Source organism: Molothrus aeneus, chromosome 1 (assembly GCF_037042795.1).
Source record: "Molothrus aeneus isolate 106 chromosome 1, BPBGC_Maene_1.0, whole genome shotgun sequence".
Classification (NCBI taxonomy): domain Eukaryota; kingdom Metazoa; phylum Chordata; class Aves; order Passeriformes; family Icteridae; genus Molothrus; species Molothrus aeneus.
The window spans coordinates 121,070,497-121,090,453 of NC_089646.1; the positions used below are offsets into that span (position 1 = coordinate 121,070,497).

At 35.9% G+C, this 19,957-nt stretch overlaps 1 protein-coding gene across 2 annotated transcripts in view; it reads right to left on the reverse strand.

Moving 5' to 3' along the window:
• STAU2 (staufen double-stranded RNA binding protein 2) overlaps window positions 1–19,957 on the reverse strand; it is a 171,090-nt gene that overhangs the window by 85,124 nt on the left and 66,009 nt on the right. For both annotated transcript variants that reach the window (XM_066563927.1, XM_066563919.1), the window contains exons 10-12: window positions 17,817–17,948; window positions 13,772–13,832; window positions 40–347 (exon numbers count right to left, since the gene is read on the reverse strand). In XM_066563927.1, the coding sequence (XP_066420024.1) occupies window positions 40–347; window positions 13,772–13,832; window positions 17,817–17,948 (501 nt within the window). The remainder of the gene's footprint in view (window positions 1–39; window positions 348–13,771; window positions 13,833–17,816; window positions 17,949–19,957) is intronic.

The window sequence follows — 19,957 nt, forward strand, 5'->3', positions numbered from 1 at the left end:
CGATTCTGGCTGAAGAGCTTCATTTTCCCCCTCCCATACCTGAAAGCCTTGAATCCTTGCCAAATATTCCAGCTGTTTTGAAGGCTGCACTGTAGAACAGGGGGAAGCAGGAGATATTCCTTTTAGACCTATGGCTTCGGCAGTTGGGGACGTTCCATTCATGAGAAGTTCCCTGGCAATGGTGGCCGTGCTATTTGTGGTAGGAGATATGCTGAAGAAAGAGCTAGAAGTCTGGCTCATTTCTTTGGATGGCATATAGCTTACAGTGGTACCAGGGGCTGATTTGTTGCGGCTTGCTTCCATCTCTTGATATACGTCAGGAGAGAGATGGAGTATTCCCTTTGGTGCTGAAAACAAAACCAAAGATCATTCTCATTACTTTAGAATGGGTTTGACATGTAGACAATTTTCATTAGCATATTTTACAGTGAAAAACAAAGTAAGAATTTAGAAGCAGTAATTTTTTTTTTTACAGTAACTGTAAATGAAGTCACCTAATACATTTAGAAACAAAGCAGATCTGAAGGGGCCCTCTTCTTCCTCTTCCCCAACTCTTTTAAAATGGTACAAACCTTAACTTTAAAACTAAACTGTGGCTAGCATAGAACACACAATATGAACAAAAAATGTTTGGAGACCTACAAACCATGAGGAACAGATGTTACTTCAAAATAGTAGCACAATCATTATTTCCCTACATTCTTCTACCTCCTATCTGATACAATAATTTAGGCTATTTTTTCACAAATAATTGAAACTAGTCTATATCAGCACTGTTGCCACCAGAAGTAGTTTAGTTTTTTTCTCCCACCTACAGCTGGTGTTTGTACTCCCCAGCTACTCTCTTGCCAGCACCAGCACCTGTAGGCCCATGTAGGGACATCCATGAGAATGAGGTGCTGGAGGTATTGGCTGTTCTCAGGGGGTTTCCGTGGGAATTGTTCATTTCTTCTACCCTCTGTCATTAGCATTGTTGGAAGGGCAGTGTGGTTCCTTGCAGTAGCAGCATTGCCTTGAGTGCTGGCTTAAAGAGTTTCCTGAATCACAACAGCAGCCTGGGGCTAAAAAATCTTAAATTACCCTGCAGCCAGTGTTACTGTGCTAATGATTCTAATGTGACTGACTGCTCTGCAGTGGAAAGGAATTTATTTATTTATTTATTTAGCTGCATATTCTATAGTTTTTATCCTATAGTTTTCAAATAGTTACTTGCCTTTGAGAACATTTATACTGAAAAAGGAAAGCATATATGTGTCCTACTTAATATCAACAGTGTTGCGGTGCGATGTAATAGCCTGTCCATCCCGGTTCTTTCCCCAGGTGTGCCAATAACCTCTCCCTTCCCCTCCCCTTGCCCCCTGCTGACTGCTGTCCATCAATCTTGGCATTGCAGAAAGGGCATCGTGTGACTGGCGAACAGCAGTCAGCAGGGGCAGGGGGAGGCAAGGGAGAGAGGTTATTGGCACACCTGGGGAATGAGCTGGCATGGACAGGCTTTTACATTGCACCGCAACACAACAGGAGTTAAGGTGAACATTGAAAAAGCTAGATTTATTTATGTGAATAAATTCTAAATATTTCCAGTGAGATGTAAATTAGGGATAATTTATCTACATTTAAACATTTTGAATACCTTTTCAGAAAATATCTCAACCCTAAACCTGCTTGGAAACAGAAATACATACTTGATCAGTTTTGCTGATAGTCCTGTGCATGGAAATGTGCAGAATTAAGTCTGAAGTTTGCAGGTTTTCTTACACATTGAAGCATTTTTTGGAAACACAAATAACCACTTGGCTGATACTAGAGGGAAACCTTTTTCTTATTATTAATGCATCAGAAATTGAGCTTGAAATGTGTAATTTCATATTAAGAACATACTTTAATCTTTTAGCATATAATATGAGTGAACCTGAGCCATATGGCATTTCATGCTAGGGATAATAAACCTGTTTGTTAACTGATTTAGTAATCCCAAGAGAAATCAAAGGGTTCAATGTTTAATTCATTTGCAGTACATATTAAATTAATACATATTAAATTAAAGAATAAATTCAAAGAAGAGGAGGAAATTAATTTCCAGTACCTAGGAAAGATTCCTTTAATCCTAGAAGTGCAAGTAGTACTTTTAAATAAAATGTCTACCGCAAGAAGACTCAGAAAATATTACCTGTAATTAATATCCTCATTTTCAACTACATGGTGAAAATGGAACTTCCTCAGTGCCGACTCAGCAAACTGCTTACAGGTGAATCTTTTAATTGATTTACTCGTACATTTGGCTTTTAAATTCATATTGCTTTTAGAAATCTGGAACATCTGCTTATATAATTTACAAAGATATATCTGTTATTCACGTGATTGCTCTCTCCACCTACCTCCATAGGGCTGGGGAGTCTGGTTGGATCCTGGTTGGAACATTCAGGTTGCTTTTACCTAGTTTAGAACTGGCTCCAAAGGGAGTACACCGAGTTCCTGAGCTAAGCACAAATTCAAGACAATGCTGCTGGGGAAGATGGAGGATAGGATCCCTAAAATTTCTTTTTCTCCGTCTGGGACAATTTCAAACATAATCTAATAGATTAACAACTGTGTAAATACACAGCATTATTTTATGGCACATAATCACTATATGAGAAGAGAGACTTGACACACTTTTCCTGAGGCTGTAACCTCCAAGGCCTACCTCTGCCTGGATTTTAAAGTCTTACACAAGATGTAAGATTAATGAAAATTGAAAAAAACAGATAATACAGATCTTGATAGTTGACGTTAGGTTACAAAACCAAACAGCAGTAAAAATACTGAGTGGCAGGTGTCCACCACCTCCTAAGAACTGCCCACTGTAAATCTGATTTCCCACGAATATTTCAGAAACAGAAATGTAAACTGAACAAAAGATAAAACAGTCTACTTGTTTAGAAATAACATGATATTAGCCCCCCTAATAAATTTTAGAAAAACATAGTACAATGTTAACTTGAAAAAAAGTTTAAAGAAGTTTAAAATCAAGTCCAGTGCTGCAGATGTCTGTTCCATTGATGTAATATTACTTAAAACAAACATTTTACATGCTTTCTCAGCCATTTCACTGTTTTTACATGATCCACCCAAATATCTAACTGCTGTCTGGAACAATGGTTTGGAATACTTCCAGATTACTAAGCTTTCTAAATGTTAAAATAACTAATATGCAGCATATGATGAATAGAAAGATATTGAGCAGAGTATAGCAAATGCTCTTAAAGTACTGACTTTAATGGTGATGTTAAATTAATAATAGTACTTTTACACTTTGCAACACCTTACTGCTAAAGACTTCAAAGTGCTTTATAAGCAATAATTAATTTAAATCATACATTGGCTCTGAGAGGCAGATATTATATTACTATCATTGATTATCTCTGGAAACAAAGTAATGTAATATTCTAGACATTACATTAATGTAGTTGCAAGATATTAACTTTTTATATTCAGGGCCTATGTTTCATGAAGCTTCTTACAAACATGTTTTAAAAGGCCAATAAAAACTTGGTCTCTTTAAAAACTTCTATAAAACATACATTAATTGTAATTCATTATTTATTTTTAATGTATTACTGAGATTATTTTATATATCATTCCTCACTGTTACCTGCTTACTTCAACTCTGCTGTATTATAGGAAAGTGTATAAATATATTTAGTTACAGTAGTAGAGTTATCAAATGACAAGGGATAAAACAACAACAACAGAGATTAAGTGCAAGAACAAAAGAACCCTTGAGAAATTATCTTACTTTGTCCTCTAACAATCAGTTGATTAAAAAGCAGGGGAAAGAGTAATACTATCCTCTAACACCTTTATGCATTGCAGAAGAACAATGCATAAAGACAAACATTTTAATTCATCTTTACTTTTCAGCTAAGAAAAAAACTTAGACTTTTGGGTCCATTAAATATTTATCCCATACAAGCTTCACCATACTCCCCAGGAAGAATCATAATTATTAGAGGAGTCCCAGGATCTATAATAGATGAACAACACTGCACCTTCTGGTGGACATTAACTTTGAGGCACATTTATGAAACATGTTAAAATAATTTCCATTTATATTATTTAAACCTGTGGGCAAATGTGTTACAAAAATATGCAGGCTAGCTATGCAATGTAATCACTAATATTAAAAAAACATGTCTTACTCATCATTGGCAGTAATTGTTTGCAGTCTCTCACAATCTTCTGAAGTCTATGAAAACACACCAAAGACCTTTCTTACCTAAGAATAAATTTCTTCATCTTCCATGGTCTACTTTTGCTGTCACATACCAGATAATAGCAAAATAGCTTGGACTCCAAGGTAAATGTGTGAATCAGATATAAGATGGCCCAACAAACCCTCACAAGCCTTGCCCTGGAAATGTCATCTCAGTGCTTTGATTGTACCTTTTTTCACAGCATCCATAATAGAGACAATCTTTAAAATCTCTGTTTGAGAGATATTATTTTTACCCCCAACCCTTTCTCTTCAGTGCCCCCTTGGCTGGGAAGACAGGGGGACATTTCTACAAATGGGTCCTCCACTTTCTAGAGTTTGGATAAACAAAACTAACCATTAGAAAACTGTCTGCATGGGTAATGGGGTGAAGAACAACAACTGACAATATTACTGAACAAGCCTCAATGTAATAAGACTCTGCAAAAATGGAATTTGCTGATACAGGAACAGTGACAAGTTACCCACAGCAGTGGGCTACTAAATTAAGAAAAGTTCAGAGTGATGACAGCATTGCCTGCACACTCACAGCTATTAGAGCCTACACAGGTACCACTGGTGTCCTATTTCCAATTTTCTGTTTCTCTCAGGAAGAGCAGAAAACATTATAAGTTGAGATTTCAATTTTAACATTCAACTCCACAAGATGGCCTACAGAATCAGGCTTGTGTTGTCAAGCTGCATATATACATATGTATGTCAGTGCTACTTTTCTATATTTAATCAGTAGTGTAGGGATACTCTTCCTCTGCCTTCACTCAATGACTTCTCTGGTTCAGAGGCACTCACTAACTTTTCACATTTATATTTGGTCTAAACCACAACTATATTCTTTCTTGGATAATACAGTTTTCTCCCCAAATTTTTGCTTATCCTACAAAAAAGCTGTACTTGTTCATGTGTCAGAAGCAGTGCCAGCTGCAATATGACTTCCCCTGACCCTGCTGAAGAGCACATGCTCTTCCCTGCACTACAATCAGTGATATGGGACATGGCACAAAGGAGTTTTCATGTCTTGTGCAATGATGCAGAGTAAACAATGGTATAATTCTGTATATGATATGCTCATGAATTAAGTTTAGCACCCTAGTATCTGAGACAACCCATCACCAGATGAAGAAAAGACTGTTCATAAGGAAATAATCAGTATTTTTGGAACGGAATAAAATACTTGATAGATAATCATCAAAAAGCTTTCTTTCAGATTATGCTATCTGTAGTCACATTGAATTAAGCCTTGTTATAATGTGGTCCATAAAGTACAAGGAAAAAATTTGTAGTAAGGCTCTAAGAAGGAAAAGTTAGAACTGGATCTAATCCTGATTTCACAATTTTGTACATTAAAATGGACAAGAATTTAAGAGGTATGGGGGATACTCAAACACAATAATTACTCCCTAGAACTGGCAGGTTCTCAACAGGCCCTAAAATATGGCCCATTACAAATCTAATGACATAAAAAAAGAAAAAAGAGAGAATTTACAAAACCAAATAACTACTTCAATAACAAGACTGAAAAATGTAAATATTATAATAATAAGAAATTATGGTTTTTTACCCCACTCAGTGTAAAAGGCTATTTATATACTAGAATATTTTCAAATTTCATTACCTCAGTAGGAACTCAGAAAAGGTCAGTCAGACAATTGAATAGGCAAATAGTATGGCCATTATGTTCTCTGCAATTGTCTACACACAATCTTGGCTTGAAATACCAAGCTGCAATCATTACTTACTTAACACAGCTATCCATGGTATTTCTAAGTCACCAGCTACTGCAATATTCAGACATGAAAAAATGTTCTGTCATTACACAATGTCTTTCAGTCAAAAGATCTTGTCTACATGACCTTAAACAAACTGATGTTATATAAAGCTGCTCATTAAAATACAAGCTTTGTTTAACCTTAAAATAACCATGGTACTGAAGTATATACTATTTAGCTCTTCATGAAATCAGGTCTTGATATCCCTAATTGCACTGGACTATTTTCTGTATGGCCAAAACAGAAATTGCAGTATTGCAGGATTTAAATTGTATGCATTTCTTAAATTGTATGCATTTGGCATTTAAGGAACATGAGGAAAGTCCTTTGAATTCTCCCCCAGCTTCACTCCTGCTTGAATACATAAGATTTTGGTAAAAAAAAAAGACATAGTGTTTGCAGTGGGGAATTTCTACAGGATATTCTGGTTTATTCCAATAGACAGATGAAACATCTACACTGTAAGTTTTACATGATAATTCCTGCATCATAATTTTCCAGCAATATGTCCATGTAATACATACCCAAAGATTAAGATTGAGCAGGTTCAGGAAAAAAGCAAGCAAAATACAGAAGGAAGGTCAGTATTCTTAGCAGTAAAGAGGATCAGCAAATTTGGAGCAGGAGCAAATCAAGCTAGTGAGCTGGCAGATCAAGGTGCTTGTAACAGCTGCTAGAAAGTGATATTTGTGGGGGTAAAGCAATTTAGGAGAGTGCTTGAGTGCAACTGGAGGCAACCTGTGCAGGCAAGACCATTCATTAACAGATTAGGAGGGGAATGAGAATGGTGATGATGAAAACAAAGGCCTGACCCACACAGAGAAGAGAAGAAATAATGAGCAGATCTACTAGACAAGGACAGAGAGGCTGCTGAAGCTAAGAAGGCCAAGGGGGCCATCAACAAGCACAGCAAATGTATGAGTGAGGAGGAAATCAGAGGAGAAAGCCGTGTTTGATGTTGAAAGGGCATGAAGGAAAGAGTGGAGAATTAAGTTTTAGCTCTGTCAGCAACAAAGTTTCACTTCAGGAGAATCACTTTTCCAAGGACATGATTATCCTAGACTAAGGGTGAGGTACATGGTGGGTTCCAGGTTGGAGGGAAGGGTGTTGGAAAAGGAGAAAAGACTCCAGAAAAGTGAAAGTATTTAGAGTAACACCGTACTGAGGTGAATTATGTGATACTGCTCCATTTTCTCACCTGAAGACAGAATACCAAATGCAGATACTTAGCATAATTACATAATTAAATTTGAATTGGAGAGTTAACATCAAAAAAGAGCTCTGCATTTCTGCTTCATGTGCAGATTTTTCTAAAGGAATAGACTAGCAACCTTGAATAAATGCAGTTCATATCAGCCTTTTAGGAGACTGATAAAAACAAAAGGATGCATTATCTGAAATCATCTCTATCCATAGAGCTGGCTGTCTCCTGCCATGGTGGCTGCTTCCTCTTTATACATTTCATACATCAAAAGCTTGATGGCTAAGCAGTCTCTCAGACAGGTGACTTGAGCTTCTTCTTGTCTTGAGGGCACCCAAACCACAGATCTCATAGCCCAAGTCTGTATTTCTCACATATGCACAATCTGTACAACTCAACAACCAGGCAGCAGGTTTCTCACTACTCTTTCTTTTTAATCTGTATCTAAAATAGGCAGAATACCTGTAAACCAGCCAGAGAACACCTGAATACACATCTGCATTTTCATTCACAAGAGTTTCAATCAACAGGCAAACTACAGTCATGATTACTTTAGATCACTCCTTCCCCGTGAACTTCCTATATTTTAATAGCATTTCATTGTTCCTTTTTTGGCTGCAAATCATGTTAGATACACATCTCCAAAAGGCAGCTGCCATTATCCAGATTACTCTGCACTACATGAATACTCTCCTTCTGCTGAAGAAGGAAACTAATTCTCCAATGCTCTGGGCACATGCTTAAAACACTAGGCTCTTTATAAACACACATTGCACTCTAAACTCAGCACAGAAATCATCATCTCTGAAGATGCAAACCTCACAGAACTTTAAGCACTTAAGGGAGCATCTCAAAAGGGGAAATGTGGGAAATAGAGAAGGACCACTTGCAGTTGTTGTCTTATGCTCCAGAGTTGAGCCCAAATCCCACTCACACATAAAAATGCTAATTTGGCTCTTGTCACTAGTTCTCAAAACAGCAAAGAAAAAATAACACTCTCTTCCCTGTTTTGTTAATATGTTTTTTAATATTAGGTGTTTTAGAAGTTTTTTCAACTATCAAATAAATGTAAGCTGCATTTAACTGGTATTACACTGGATAAAATTATTTTCATTGTTAGAGGAAACTGAAAAATAACACATCAATTATTAATAATGCCAAATGCAGCATGAATTTCCTAGTTTCAGTAAATTAGGAAAGAAATAAAATTGAACAAATCTCCTCTGCTTCTAAATTTAATTTTCCAGTATCTTCAGCTAGAAAGAAAATTTAATTAGAAAATTAGCAAATCAACTCAGTAGTTACAGAGGCAAGGTATTATTTAAACATAACCAGCTGTGATAAGAGCTAGACAAGGCTGTGAGACATATAAAGTGGAGACTAATGGCTCAGCTGAAGGAACTGCTCCATTGATGGTATAAGGCTCACCTGACAGTTTGTTAGCTAAAAAATCCCCACAAAACAGAACAAAAGTATCAAAATGAACAGATGGAAAACTATTGTTCTGTGGCCTTTCACCAAGTAAGTGGTGTTGTCAATCCCTTTACTGTGGTTTCTAATCAGAATGGCCAATAATCAGCAAACATTGAGTGATGTATCAATGTAACTCCTAGCAAGAGTGCATTACAATTGACAAAGTTGAGTAAATTTGGAAGCAATTCAAAAGCCAAGTCCAATGCAACAGCAGTACTTAGTAAGTAAAAATGCACACATCCACTCTAAATCACCTTTGAAATATACCAAAAAGAATTACATATTTCAGCAAAATATAACACGCAAACATTCCAATGAAAAATGCCCAAATTATAACACAAAAATTTTATTCCAAAACTGTAGACTTCTGTTCCTGCTATGGAAACACAGGGGTGTTAAATTATCTACTGGAAGTTTTCACCAAAATCCCCAGTTGAAAAACAAACAATTAGAGGACTATATAAAAAAATATCTTTCTGAAGCTACTGAGGACCAGAACTACAAAGTTCAAATAAATTTTGTTTCCTTCAGTGTGAAGGAAACAAATAAATTTTGTTTCTTTCAGTGTGAAGATGTATTAGTATGCAAAATTTCATAAATACATAATTTATGTTGCATTTATCTTCTCCAAAAAGCTGGTGAAGAAACTTTTAAGTAAGGATCTGAATGTAAATCTTTTTGTATTTTTTATATTTCTTAATTTATATTTCTTAACTAATATTGAAGTAGAGTTTTAAAAATAATAAAATAAATGTTATTTACAGAAAAATACCAAATTTTCTCATTACAGTCTTAAGAAACTCTTCAGAATATCTGTTTTTTTCTTTCCTTTTTCTTTTTTTTTTTTTTTGTCACTGAGAACAATTGTATGAGATCAAGTATCTTTGTTCCTTAGGAGATCATCTGCTCCTGCTGCTCATTTACCATCTGAAATCATAATCATCTGTTGGTGACAATCTAATCATCTTCCCAGTAATTAATTGTGATGTCACAAACAAATGGTTATGATTTCAGGTGGTGAACAAACAGCAGGAGCAGATGTACTCCAAAGAACAAAGACTGTAAAGTCATGCACGAATCCCTAGTAATAAAATGTTAGGCAAGAAAAACAAAGAGTCTGTCCTTTACAGAGAGGTAAGATTGCTCTGAATGTGTTTTTTTTAAATTATTGGATTTTCAGTACTTTGTGACTCCCAGAATTGTTAGAAATAGGTAAAGGAACCTATACGATGGAAACCTGAAATTGGGAAACCTGTAAAAAGAGTTATGGTCATTTTTTTCCTTCTTTGAATTATAATATCTATAAACACAGTAACATTTTACTTTTATTTTTATACTGTTTTTAATAGCTTATCTACAGTTTCTCCTAGAACACATCTTGTATGATGTTTGTTATTACCCCATCCAGAAATACAAACCAAAAATATGTTCCCATGAAAATGTACTTTGCAATAGGATTGTTTATTTGTTGCATGTTTTGTTTCTGTTGATAACTATTTAAATCAAGAGAGATAAATCAGATTCTGTTTACAGTAAACATCTTCTATATGGGCTGCAGACACATCTGGTCTGCTCACAGTTTCTCAAAGTCTCTTCCAGAAGCATAAGGGAAAAAACCTCTATGTTCTTGCCATTTCACATGTGAAGAATATCAAAGATATCCCAAACCAAGAAACCAATAGCTTTGTGTTTAATCTTTCTTTGAAATTGTGAAATGAAGAAGACAGGTAAAGAAATAAACCTGTGGGAAGAAGCTTTGCCAGTGAGTTGGAGGAACAGAAGTGAGGTTTGCCACATGGATAATGCAAGAATAACATGATAGAGGGCAGCAGGAGAATTTAATATTCAAGAATATTTAATAGGCAATACTAAATATATATTGAGCTAGTAATTAGGAGGATACAAACTGTAGAGTATTTCTCAGCAAAAACAAACTACATTGTAAGAGTACCATGAAATCTGTTGTTCAACTGTACTAAAATATAGAACTGTTATGATTTTTGTTTTCTGTTGTACTGAAGTATACAAATTCCCTTTACTATTCCAGATTTATTTGATTCAGATGGACACACAGGGCATTATGTGCACGAAGAAAGACTATCTGTCTGCAAAAGGAAACTGATGCACAATAGCCTGGCCTAGCAAGACACAATTGTTTTCCTAGAATAAAATGTCTGGAAATATGAATAAAAGCTGCCCAATGGTAGATGTAGTAATCTCAGAGCCTCAGATTTTGAAGATCACTGAAATTTATGTTTATGGTAACAAGAAATGCAAACTGTACATTTCTCTTTTAAGAGGGATACAAAAGGGAGGAAGCTGCTCCATTTGCCCTCTTTTAAAGCTTCCTACCTTAAAAAAATTACTTTAAAAACTTCAAGAGTAAATTCACCATCCAAAAAGTGCTGTTCTTATAAATAAACTAGTATACTCACACCTGAAAGGATGTAACATTTTTTATCTCAAATTGTGGAACTTGTTTGGAATTGCCTTTTAAAAACCGTGCACTTCACAGGTGCATGAGAGATCATTCATAGAAGTGATTTCTTTTATTCAAAACACCCTGGCAGTGTTCAGAGTCAGGCTGGATAAGTACTTGAGCAATCTGGTCTAGTGGATGGTGTCCTGCACATGGCAGGGGTAGTTGGGACTAGGTAATCTTTAAGATTCATTCCAACCCTCTAACTTTCTATTATAGACTTAAATCACCTGTTTATTATTAATGTTACTTCTAGATTGGAACCCTCAAAAAAGGGGGTTAAGAGACCAAGAACAGTGGTCTCTGAACAAATGCTCTATGTCTATTGGCAGGCTCCATCTCTTTCAACTTCCAATTTACTTGTAGATCAGAAGAATGGAAATGAAGGCATCGAGCATTACAAAAGTGTCCCAGAATGAAAAACTGTTTCTGTACTGTGGCTCTGGTGGCTGCAAAAAGGTCTGTGAGCAGGTCTGTGAAAAATAAGTTATTTGGTACAAGTTTAAAGTATCATTTCTGTTGATCTTGTCTTCTGTTGAATGAGTTTGCCTTTGTGTTCTCCTTCTAGATTTGGATTTAAAGGTATAACTGTCATAGTTGTCTTGAGCAGCCTAAGAGATTGTTTTTTCTTGTTGGTTTAACAGAAAATCATGTTTTCATCTATAAGTATCTCTGCTACAAGATACTGAAAGGACAGGAGAAAAAATAGAGGTCTTATGCTGTTGTCTCAAACTCTAAGATGCTAACATTTGAAGATATTTCACAGATCCTGTCCTTAGAGATTTTGACAATACAAATACAAATCATCTAAAAGTATTGATGGGAGTTGATGACAGGGCTGTAAGGAAGCCATTAATGGGAAGACTTAGATCCTGTGGAATCCTTTCTTTCAGGGAAACATAATGGCATGTGCTCCATCCAAGACCACTTGAAACACTAGCAAACTGTTGTGTAAGTTGAAGCAAAAATTATTCCTCAGGTCTCTGGGTCCCTCTGTGGTGAGTGGGAAGACCATATAAATAATGGAACACTACTGAAACTCCTTAAAACCTGCTTTTAGGAGCATGTCTTTCAGATGTATATAGGCAAAAAATAGAAAGTAGCTTATGTGTGCGTCCATGTCTCTACAATCCTTAGTTGAGGGAGATAATGTTTGGGACCCTTAAGAAGTTCAAAACTACACACAATTCTAGAGAAAAATCCGGGGCTTAAGAAAAAGTGAAAAAGTACTATTTCTATTATCTTTACCACATTAAACAGCAAAAATCTAGTTACAAACTCACCAAGTTCTGTCCTATTCTTTACCTGTTGCAGTGAAACTAAATTCAATCTTGACCAACAAGGTTTCTTGGGTTTTTGTGTCTTATAGACGAAGCTCAAGGAAGAGAGGAACTACCAGTAGCAGAACCTCATCAGAGTCAGGGATGTTATGAGAAAAGCTAGAAATGAGCCCATATAAATCACAAAATCTCAGAACTGCAGATAGGTCAGGTTGGGAGGGACCACAGTTGGGCCATCTGGTCCAATCCCTCTGCTCAAACAGGGTCATTCCAGAGCACATGGCACAGGATTGTGTCCACATGGTTCTTGAATATCTCCAGTAAAGGAGACTCCATAACCTCTTTGGGCAACCTGTTCCAGTGCTCAGTCATCTGGACAGTGAAGTTCTTCCTCATATTCAGGTGGAATATCCTGTGCATCCATTGCACCAAATGGGATCTATCTCAGTGTGCTGAGTCAACCAGCTTACATCATTTATGAGGCCACTCTCTGTTCTCTTCAAAAAGTCCTGGAGATCAGAAGAAATCTCCAGTGAAATGCATTATACTCAAAAAAGGCAGGCTGGTCAGCCTCAGTCTGGTCCCTGGGAAAATCATGTAGTCCTCTTAAAGCCATTTGTGGGCACAGAGTATGATTGTCTTTCATGATAAAATGATTGGTTTTATCAATGGAGAGCAGTGGATGTCATTTACCTTGGCTTTAGCAAGGATTTTGACACCATGTCTCCCTTGTCTCTAAGCTGTGATTTTAGAGTCTAGGTAGATACATTCCTAGATAATGGAAATCTGTTGAGACACAACAGCTGCCTTCCAATATCTAAGAAGAAGTTGTCAGAAAAGATGGAGCCAGGCACATTACTGAGGTATATAGCAGAAGAACAGGAGATGACAGTCATAAACAAACAGGAGATATTCTGACAAGAATTAAAGGAAAAAAAATCAATGTGAAGACAGTTAAGCACTGGAACAGGCTGCCCAGAGAACCTACGGAACCTTCATCGCTGGAGAACTGTTACAAGTCATAGGCAACCTTATCTCAACTCTGCACTGACTGCTTTGAGCAAGCAGTTTTGGTGACCTCCTAAAATCCCTTACAAACTGAAGGATTCAATGATTCAATTAATAGATAAAAATTTCCTTGTTTCTGCACTCATTCATACCTACACCCACACACAGGACACTCAGGGGTTAATTCATCTAATTGCAACAAAACCCCTAAAATATTTACAAAAAGCATTTCAATTGTCTTGGATAATCCAAATCATACAGAGACAAAGAAAAATAAGTATCAATATAAATTTAGAAAGCAATACTTACTATTACTTGTTGGCTCAGGAAACCCAACATTTTGGCCATTCCAACTTTTGTTTTCTCCAAGCTGAAACAGGTAGAAAAAAATAAGTAAAGAGCAAACTGCTCCCTAAACAGAACACTCCTGTTTATAAATTTAGTTGAAATATACTAAAAAGGATGAGTTGAGACTGCCACATCTGTTCACAAAATTTTGCTAACTCATCTTAATTTTTGCCTAAGACAGGTTATTTGAGTAATGTACCCTTCATGAGTAAACATTAACAACTATTTCCTAACACTGAAATATAAATGTTTCCCCAAGGATTAGGTTCAACTCAATGTGTTACCAAATCAGACTTAAATAAAATTAAATGTTTTAAGCAGCTCTCAGCTGAAGACATAAACAGTCAACAGAGAAATTACATTCTAAAACAAGAAGATCCCAATTACTGCCTATGAAGGAATGTGTAAACAATATAAAGTACTTTGGGTGTAATTTAAAAATATTTACTAACAAGTAAATTTTAAATTGATTTAGTCACTGAAGTGGAAGTAAAAATGATTGCAATTTTCAATTATTTTAATATATTTTTGAGGAAGCTAACTGTCCTCAAATTAATTTTACTATGTTTAATACTGGGTATTACTCTGACATGGAAAAGGAGAACAATTAACACAGAGGTTCAAAATTAAGCCAGTACACAGTAAATAAGATGGCAGTGTTCTAGGTTTATGTATAAAACTGAATAAAAAAGTCAGAGCTTCCTCATTACTTAGAAGCTATTGACAACCAGCTCTATGAATGTGAAATGAATGATCCTTTTCAGATTTCACTGGGATTTTCTGTGCAAACAGAAAACCTCACAGCAAAGCAGGCAATATGCCAGAACAAAGTTGTCATCATTTGCTCTCGAAGATGGGGTTGGAAAGTGAAAGAGATGAGAAGGAAAATCAACCAGCTGAAATCTGCCTCTGCATCTCAGAGGTTGCATTAAGGCTGTTTAGATTACTACCATGTCATAATACAGACCACTAGATTATACATTTTACTTGGAAAAGAGGATTAGAGAACACACTATGAAAAGCAGGTATTTCGATGATTGTTTCCCTGCTTTCCATCATCATGTACATCCCAAAGAGCCTTGGCAATGAGCAGTGAAAATGGGAGATATTTGATGGAAAAGGACAGGCATTACAGTCAGCTTTCAAACTGGTCAGCTACATCCATACACTTTAATTTCATGTAACTTGTTTTATCCATATTATGAAGCAGGTAATATGTATATTTGAAAATATGGGTGACAACAGTTCTTCATATGAGTAAGCAATATGAAATCTATAAATATGTTTTTATTTACTGCTGTTAACAAAAGCATGGTTTTGTCAGGAAATCATCCTGACCATCTGTAACATGGTGGCAGCACAAGCACACTGTTACAATAAGAGAAGATTTCCAACTTTCCTCATTCTTTTCATTTTTATTGTTTATTAACTTGATCATAACAGGGAATTTAACAACAATTCCTGTACGAGTAAGTGATCCTTTGTACTGCTGCCTCACATGAATGCAATCTACCTTGGTTTTCTTCTCTCTAAGAGAATAAAAGTGGCAAGAAGAAACAAAAAGGTGGAAAATGAAAAAATTACTACAACTCTCTATCCTCATCCATACAGCTGAAATTCTGACAACTGCAAAATATCTCCCAGCATACCTCCAGATTGCTCTCCTCAAGGCTCTGTACAACCATTACTGATTTCTTTCAGGAACCAGTTTAAGCCAGAAAAGAGCAGAGCCTTTACTTTTTTACATTACCTGATTACTTGTGCTGCCGTCAGCACTACACATTGCTCTTATAATGCTCTTAGGTCTCCATTAAAACAATAAATACAGGCACTTTTTATGTACCAGGGTTAAGGAAAAAAAAAACCACTGGATTTGGTTTTGCTTGTTTTTAAGGGAGGAGGAATGGAAGGACTTGAGGAAAAGGGGGCACAGGGGAAAAAAGAATTGCCTTTTTTAACATCAAAAAATATACAGGTGAAAATTATCTATTTAGATGCCAACCTCTGCATCAGCTAATCTACACTGGGACCCATTTTGGATTCAAACAGTGAAACAAGTATTTTCTAATGATATATCCTTATTGTGCAATTTATATGCAAGGAATTTTGCAATCCTCAAATTGATAGAGATCTAAGGGCTATTTTCCCTTTTCTCCACCACAGTTCAGTTTGAGAGTTAAAATTCCTTCAGCTACACAAACTAACTTGTGCATCTCCAAATATGTCCAGACATATATACAGAAGATGAAACCAGATGCTCTAGATATTTCATGTCCTTAAACCCCAACAAAGCTTTAAAATTTTGTTATGATTTTATTATGATACTGCCACTACATAAAAGTTGAGTACTTCACATTTTTTGGATACAGTAACGTTTGTTCATTGTATTCAGAATAATATTAGGCCATTGTACACTAGTCTACCAATCCTGAAATGTCTACATCTGCAAGTATGCAATTAAGCCTGATTTTCTAAAGACAATGCACTTGTAAGCAATAGCTTAATAAATGTAGGGAAACAAAGCAGCAGCATCCCTTTTTAGCCACTCAATTTTTTGGTAAGGATTTCAATGTAACCACAAGTTTCCACTATGTAGAGCTCTGCAAAGAAACTATGTTGTGGGTTGAATTTTTTCAAGCTTTATCTCTGAAAAATACTGTAAAATTAGTTCAGCCAATTTAAAATCCTAGAATGACAACCTATGTTTTCATATTAGAAAAAAAAAAAGATTTTTCTGTTTTGATTTGTTTTTTACTAAAGCCATTTGGCAAAATTGGCAGTGAAGAAAAAGTGGATAGTTTTATACCATAGAGAGTATATTCTACAGCAGAAATGTCTCAGCATTCTGGTGAAAATGAATTATCATTTGACTCAGTCAGAAGCTTTTTTTTAAATGGCCCTGTCTGCACAGTGTGTTCTCACTAGGAACACCATCCAGCTTCCAAGGACTCTGTTTAGAGTATTTCACACTTGTCTATGACTAAGACATATAGTGAAGAACATAGTGAAGGTGAGTGTGAACAGCACACATATTGCTGCTACTCTCAAAGGACAGTGAAACAGAAGAAGGTGGGGTCAAGTAACCAGTACAGTATTTCTTTTTTCCTGGTTAGGAATATAGAACATATAGAACAGAGTATCTTCATATTTACATACACATCGATGTGTACACATATATTATATTCAGATTTATTATGTAGTCCTAGAAAAGCCCAACAGAACATTCTGTTGGCTACCTAGTGCAGCCACAGTAAACATATAAGTAATTATCAAAATATATACATGCAGTGAGCCTGTATATGACAGAAGCTGTTTAAGGTCCACAGCTTAGTTAAATACCTTACCAAGTATCTTTTCAGTAAACAAAAGGCAAAACTTTAACAGCCAATTTTGGTTACAAAAGCCCTAATCAATAAATTCAAGACAGGAGAGGAGTGCTAAGTTACAGATAGCTAATGTGGAAATACATACTTGCAACACATATGAATATAAAATGCAATTCCTTCTTCATTAAAAAAAGTGACACACATTTTCTTTATCAGTCATCAAATGTGAAAAGGCCATTATTTTTCTGTAATGCTGTTAGTGCACATGCAATGGGAAGATAAACATTGATTACTACTTCACATATGAAAATTACTAATGTTGTTCCTTTCTGTTCCTTTGGGCTCTCATGAATGCCCAAAATGGAATAAAAGCAAGAGGTACATTCATCCTGATTTGTAAGCAGAAATAGGTGCATGGATCACATGAACACTTTTGCACACACACACTATTCTATGGAACTCTGTTTCTGTTCCTCATTACTCTCACAGGAGCAGAGGCTGCACTTAATACTAAGGGTAGCTGTAGAGCTGTAGCTAAACAAAGGTTAATCTGTGACAAGCAACTCCCTAAAACAGGGTGTGCACAAGCTTAAGCTTCCAGTTTTACTAAATGATTAGCTGATACAGCTTAAAAACCTAGACAAGGGTAAATTGTGGGCAACACAACAACTGGTTCTCACCTTTTCTGTCTGGTCTTGAAGAGGAGTAGAGGCTTTGTACCCCAGCTGTAGCAACATTGCTTCTGCTGCATTTCTTTTAGCTATTTTCTTGTTTGGGCCTGTTCCAGTAGTAATGTCATTGCCTACTTTTACCTTAAAAAGAAAATATTGATCATAATCATGACAAATGCAAGACTCCTTATTATCATCATATAATACTCTTGCAGATTTATCAACAGCTGTCAGCTCTTTTGATGAAGATGCAATCTTGAAAAAGATACAGCAGTGCAAAAAGGGACCACAGTATTCACTTAGAAGGGCTTGTTTAGATTTTTCAGAAGATCACCAAACCCATACCCAAGAGCTATATTTTTTGGCATCTCAGTGCACACACATTTGCCTCTCTCTTCCACCAGCCTCTGTGTCACCCCCATTCTTCCTCGTGAACCTCTCCCCCACTCTGTTACACTGGAATTGCCCCAGGGTCTGTACTTCCTCTTTCTTGTGGGAAGGAGTGCTGCCTGCAGCAGCTCCCCAGCATCATCAGAACAGTATGCAGAACAATGGACAGACAAACAGACTTGAGATTTAACGAGAGTGGCTTCTAAAGAAGGAAGAAAATCATATTTGCCTTCCTCCCACTTTGTTGCACTGCAAGGAACAAGGGGCTGGAACTGCTTACACCTGACAAGCTTTGAGCCAAACAGTCCTTGGAAAGAAGGCTCCAGACTGTGGTCTGCACAGTACAAAGGGTTTCTGACAAACATGATGCCTTTCATAACACTAGGAGAAATTAAAACCCCAAAATAAGGACAAACTGTATGTAATGGATATCCACAAAATGTGTGGCTCCAACTTAATCCTTGGCTTTGGTACCATTCTTAAAACTCTTGGTGCTGTATGTGTCTGGTTTGTGACATGAGCACTCTCACTGCTCTTCATTCATAGCTCTTTGATGGGTGTATTTTGCTTGGTCCATTAAGTCCTTCTATTTGCCAAATTGTGTCTCAAAATACTGCACAGTTTCAAAACCATGTCAAAAAAGGAAAGCAAAATCAAATAAAATTAATAAAATCATCAAGATGATCTGAATAACAAAAAAAACCAAAACCCAGAGGTCAAAGACCAGAGGTCAAAGACCAGAAACAGTTTGGAAGGAGCTTTAAAAAATGGTTAAAAAAAGGCATACAAATGCTAAATAAAGAATAAATTGTATTTAGGAGTTTATGTCATTTAGTAGTTTATGTCATTCAGTAATTCTTCACTTTCCTTAATTAATCATATATGTATTTTCCTAAAAGTTTAAACTCTTATTTACTCAAATACTCTTAACTCTAAATATTAAGAAGAGAATGTAAATAAATAATAATCATGAATATCCCTTCAAAGTAGATATATATATACACCATTAAGCAAAAAGATTTGTCTACCTAAGCCAAAAATATTAATAATCTTGAAATATAAACCTTATCTTCTATGCAGTTCACAATAACAATTAGAAAATAGCCAATCTGCTACAAGTTTCTATGCAATAAAATTGAGGGACTTTAATGGGAGAAGACAAAAAGATAATTTATAACATAGCTCACAATAAATCAATGTGTTGCTATTTCTCAGACCTGTAAAACTGGTTTAGCTATTATTATAACCTCTATCAAGGATTAAAGGCCTGACTACAAAGAGAAAGAGCTTTCTGAAATTAACTTTGGGAACAGAAAACCAACTAATGTCATCAGAGGTTTTCTTCTGTTTATCTAGTAGCCAGGACAAGTAATTGGATCCATTTCATCACATCTAAACTTGCTCTTTGTGTGACAGATAAAAATGAACATATTATCTCTGGATATTTTACTTCCACATTCAATTAAATTAAATGAAAACATGGTTTAAGTAGCTTATACATAGGTATTTTATTCTGATAAGGTTTTCTGCATGTCTTAATGAATCCACTGAGACTTCCTGAAGGTGGGATAAATAGTAGAATAATTTTAGTGTGAAGATATTACAAAAGGGTGAAAATGGAGTTTAAAACTATTTGTAACAAAGCAACTGCTCTGTGGAGTTTCTTTAACTCTTTCTTTCACAAACCTCCTTAGATACAGGAATCTTCTACATATTCACTGTGTTTAAGATTCCTTTTTTATACAGACTGGAGACTTTGC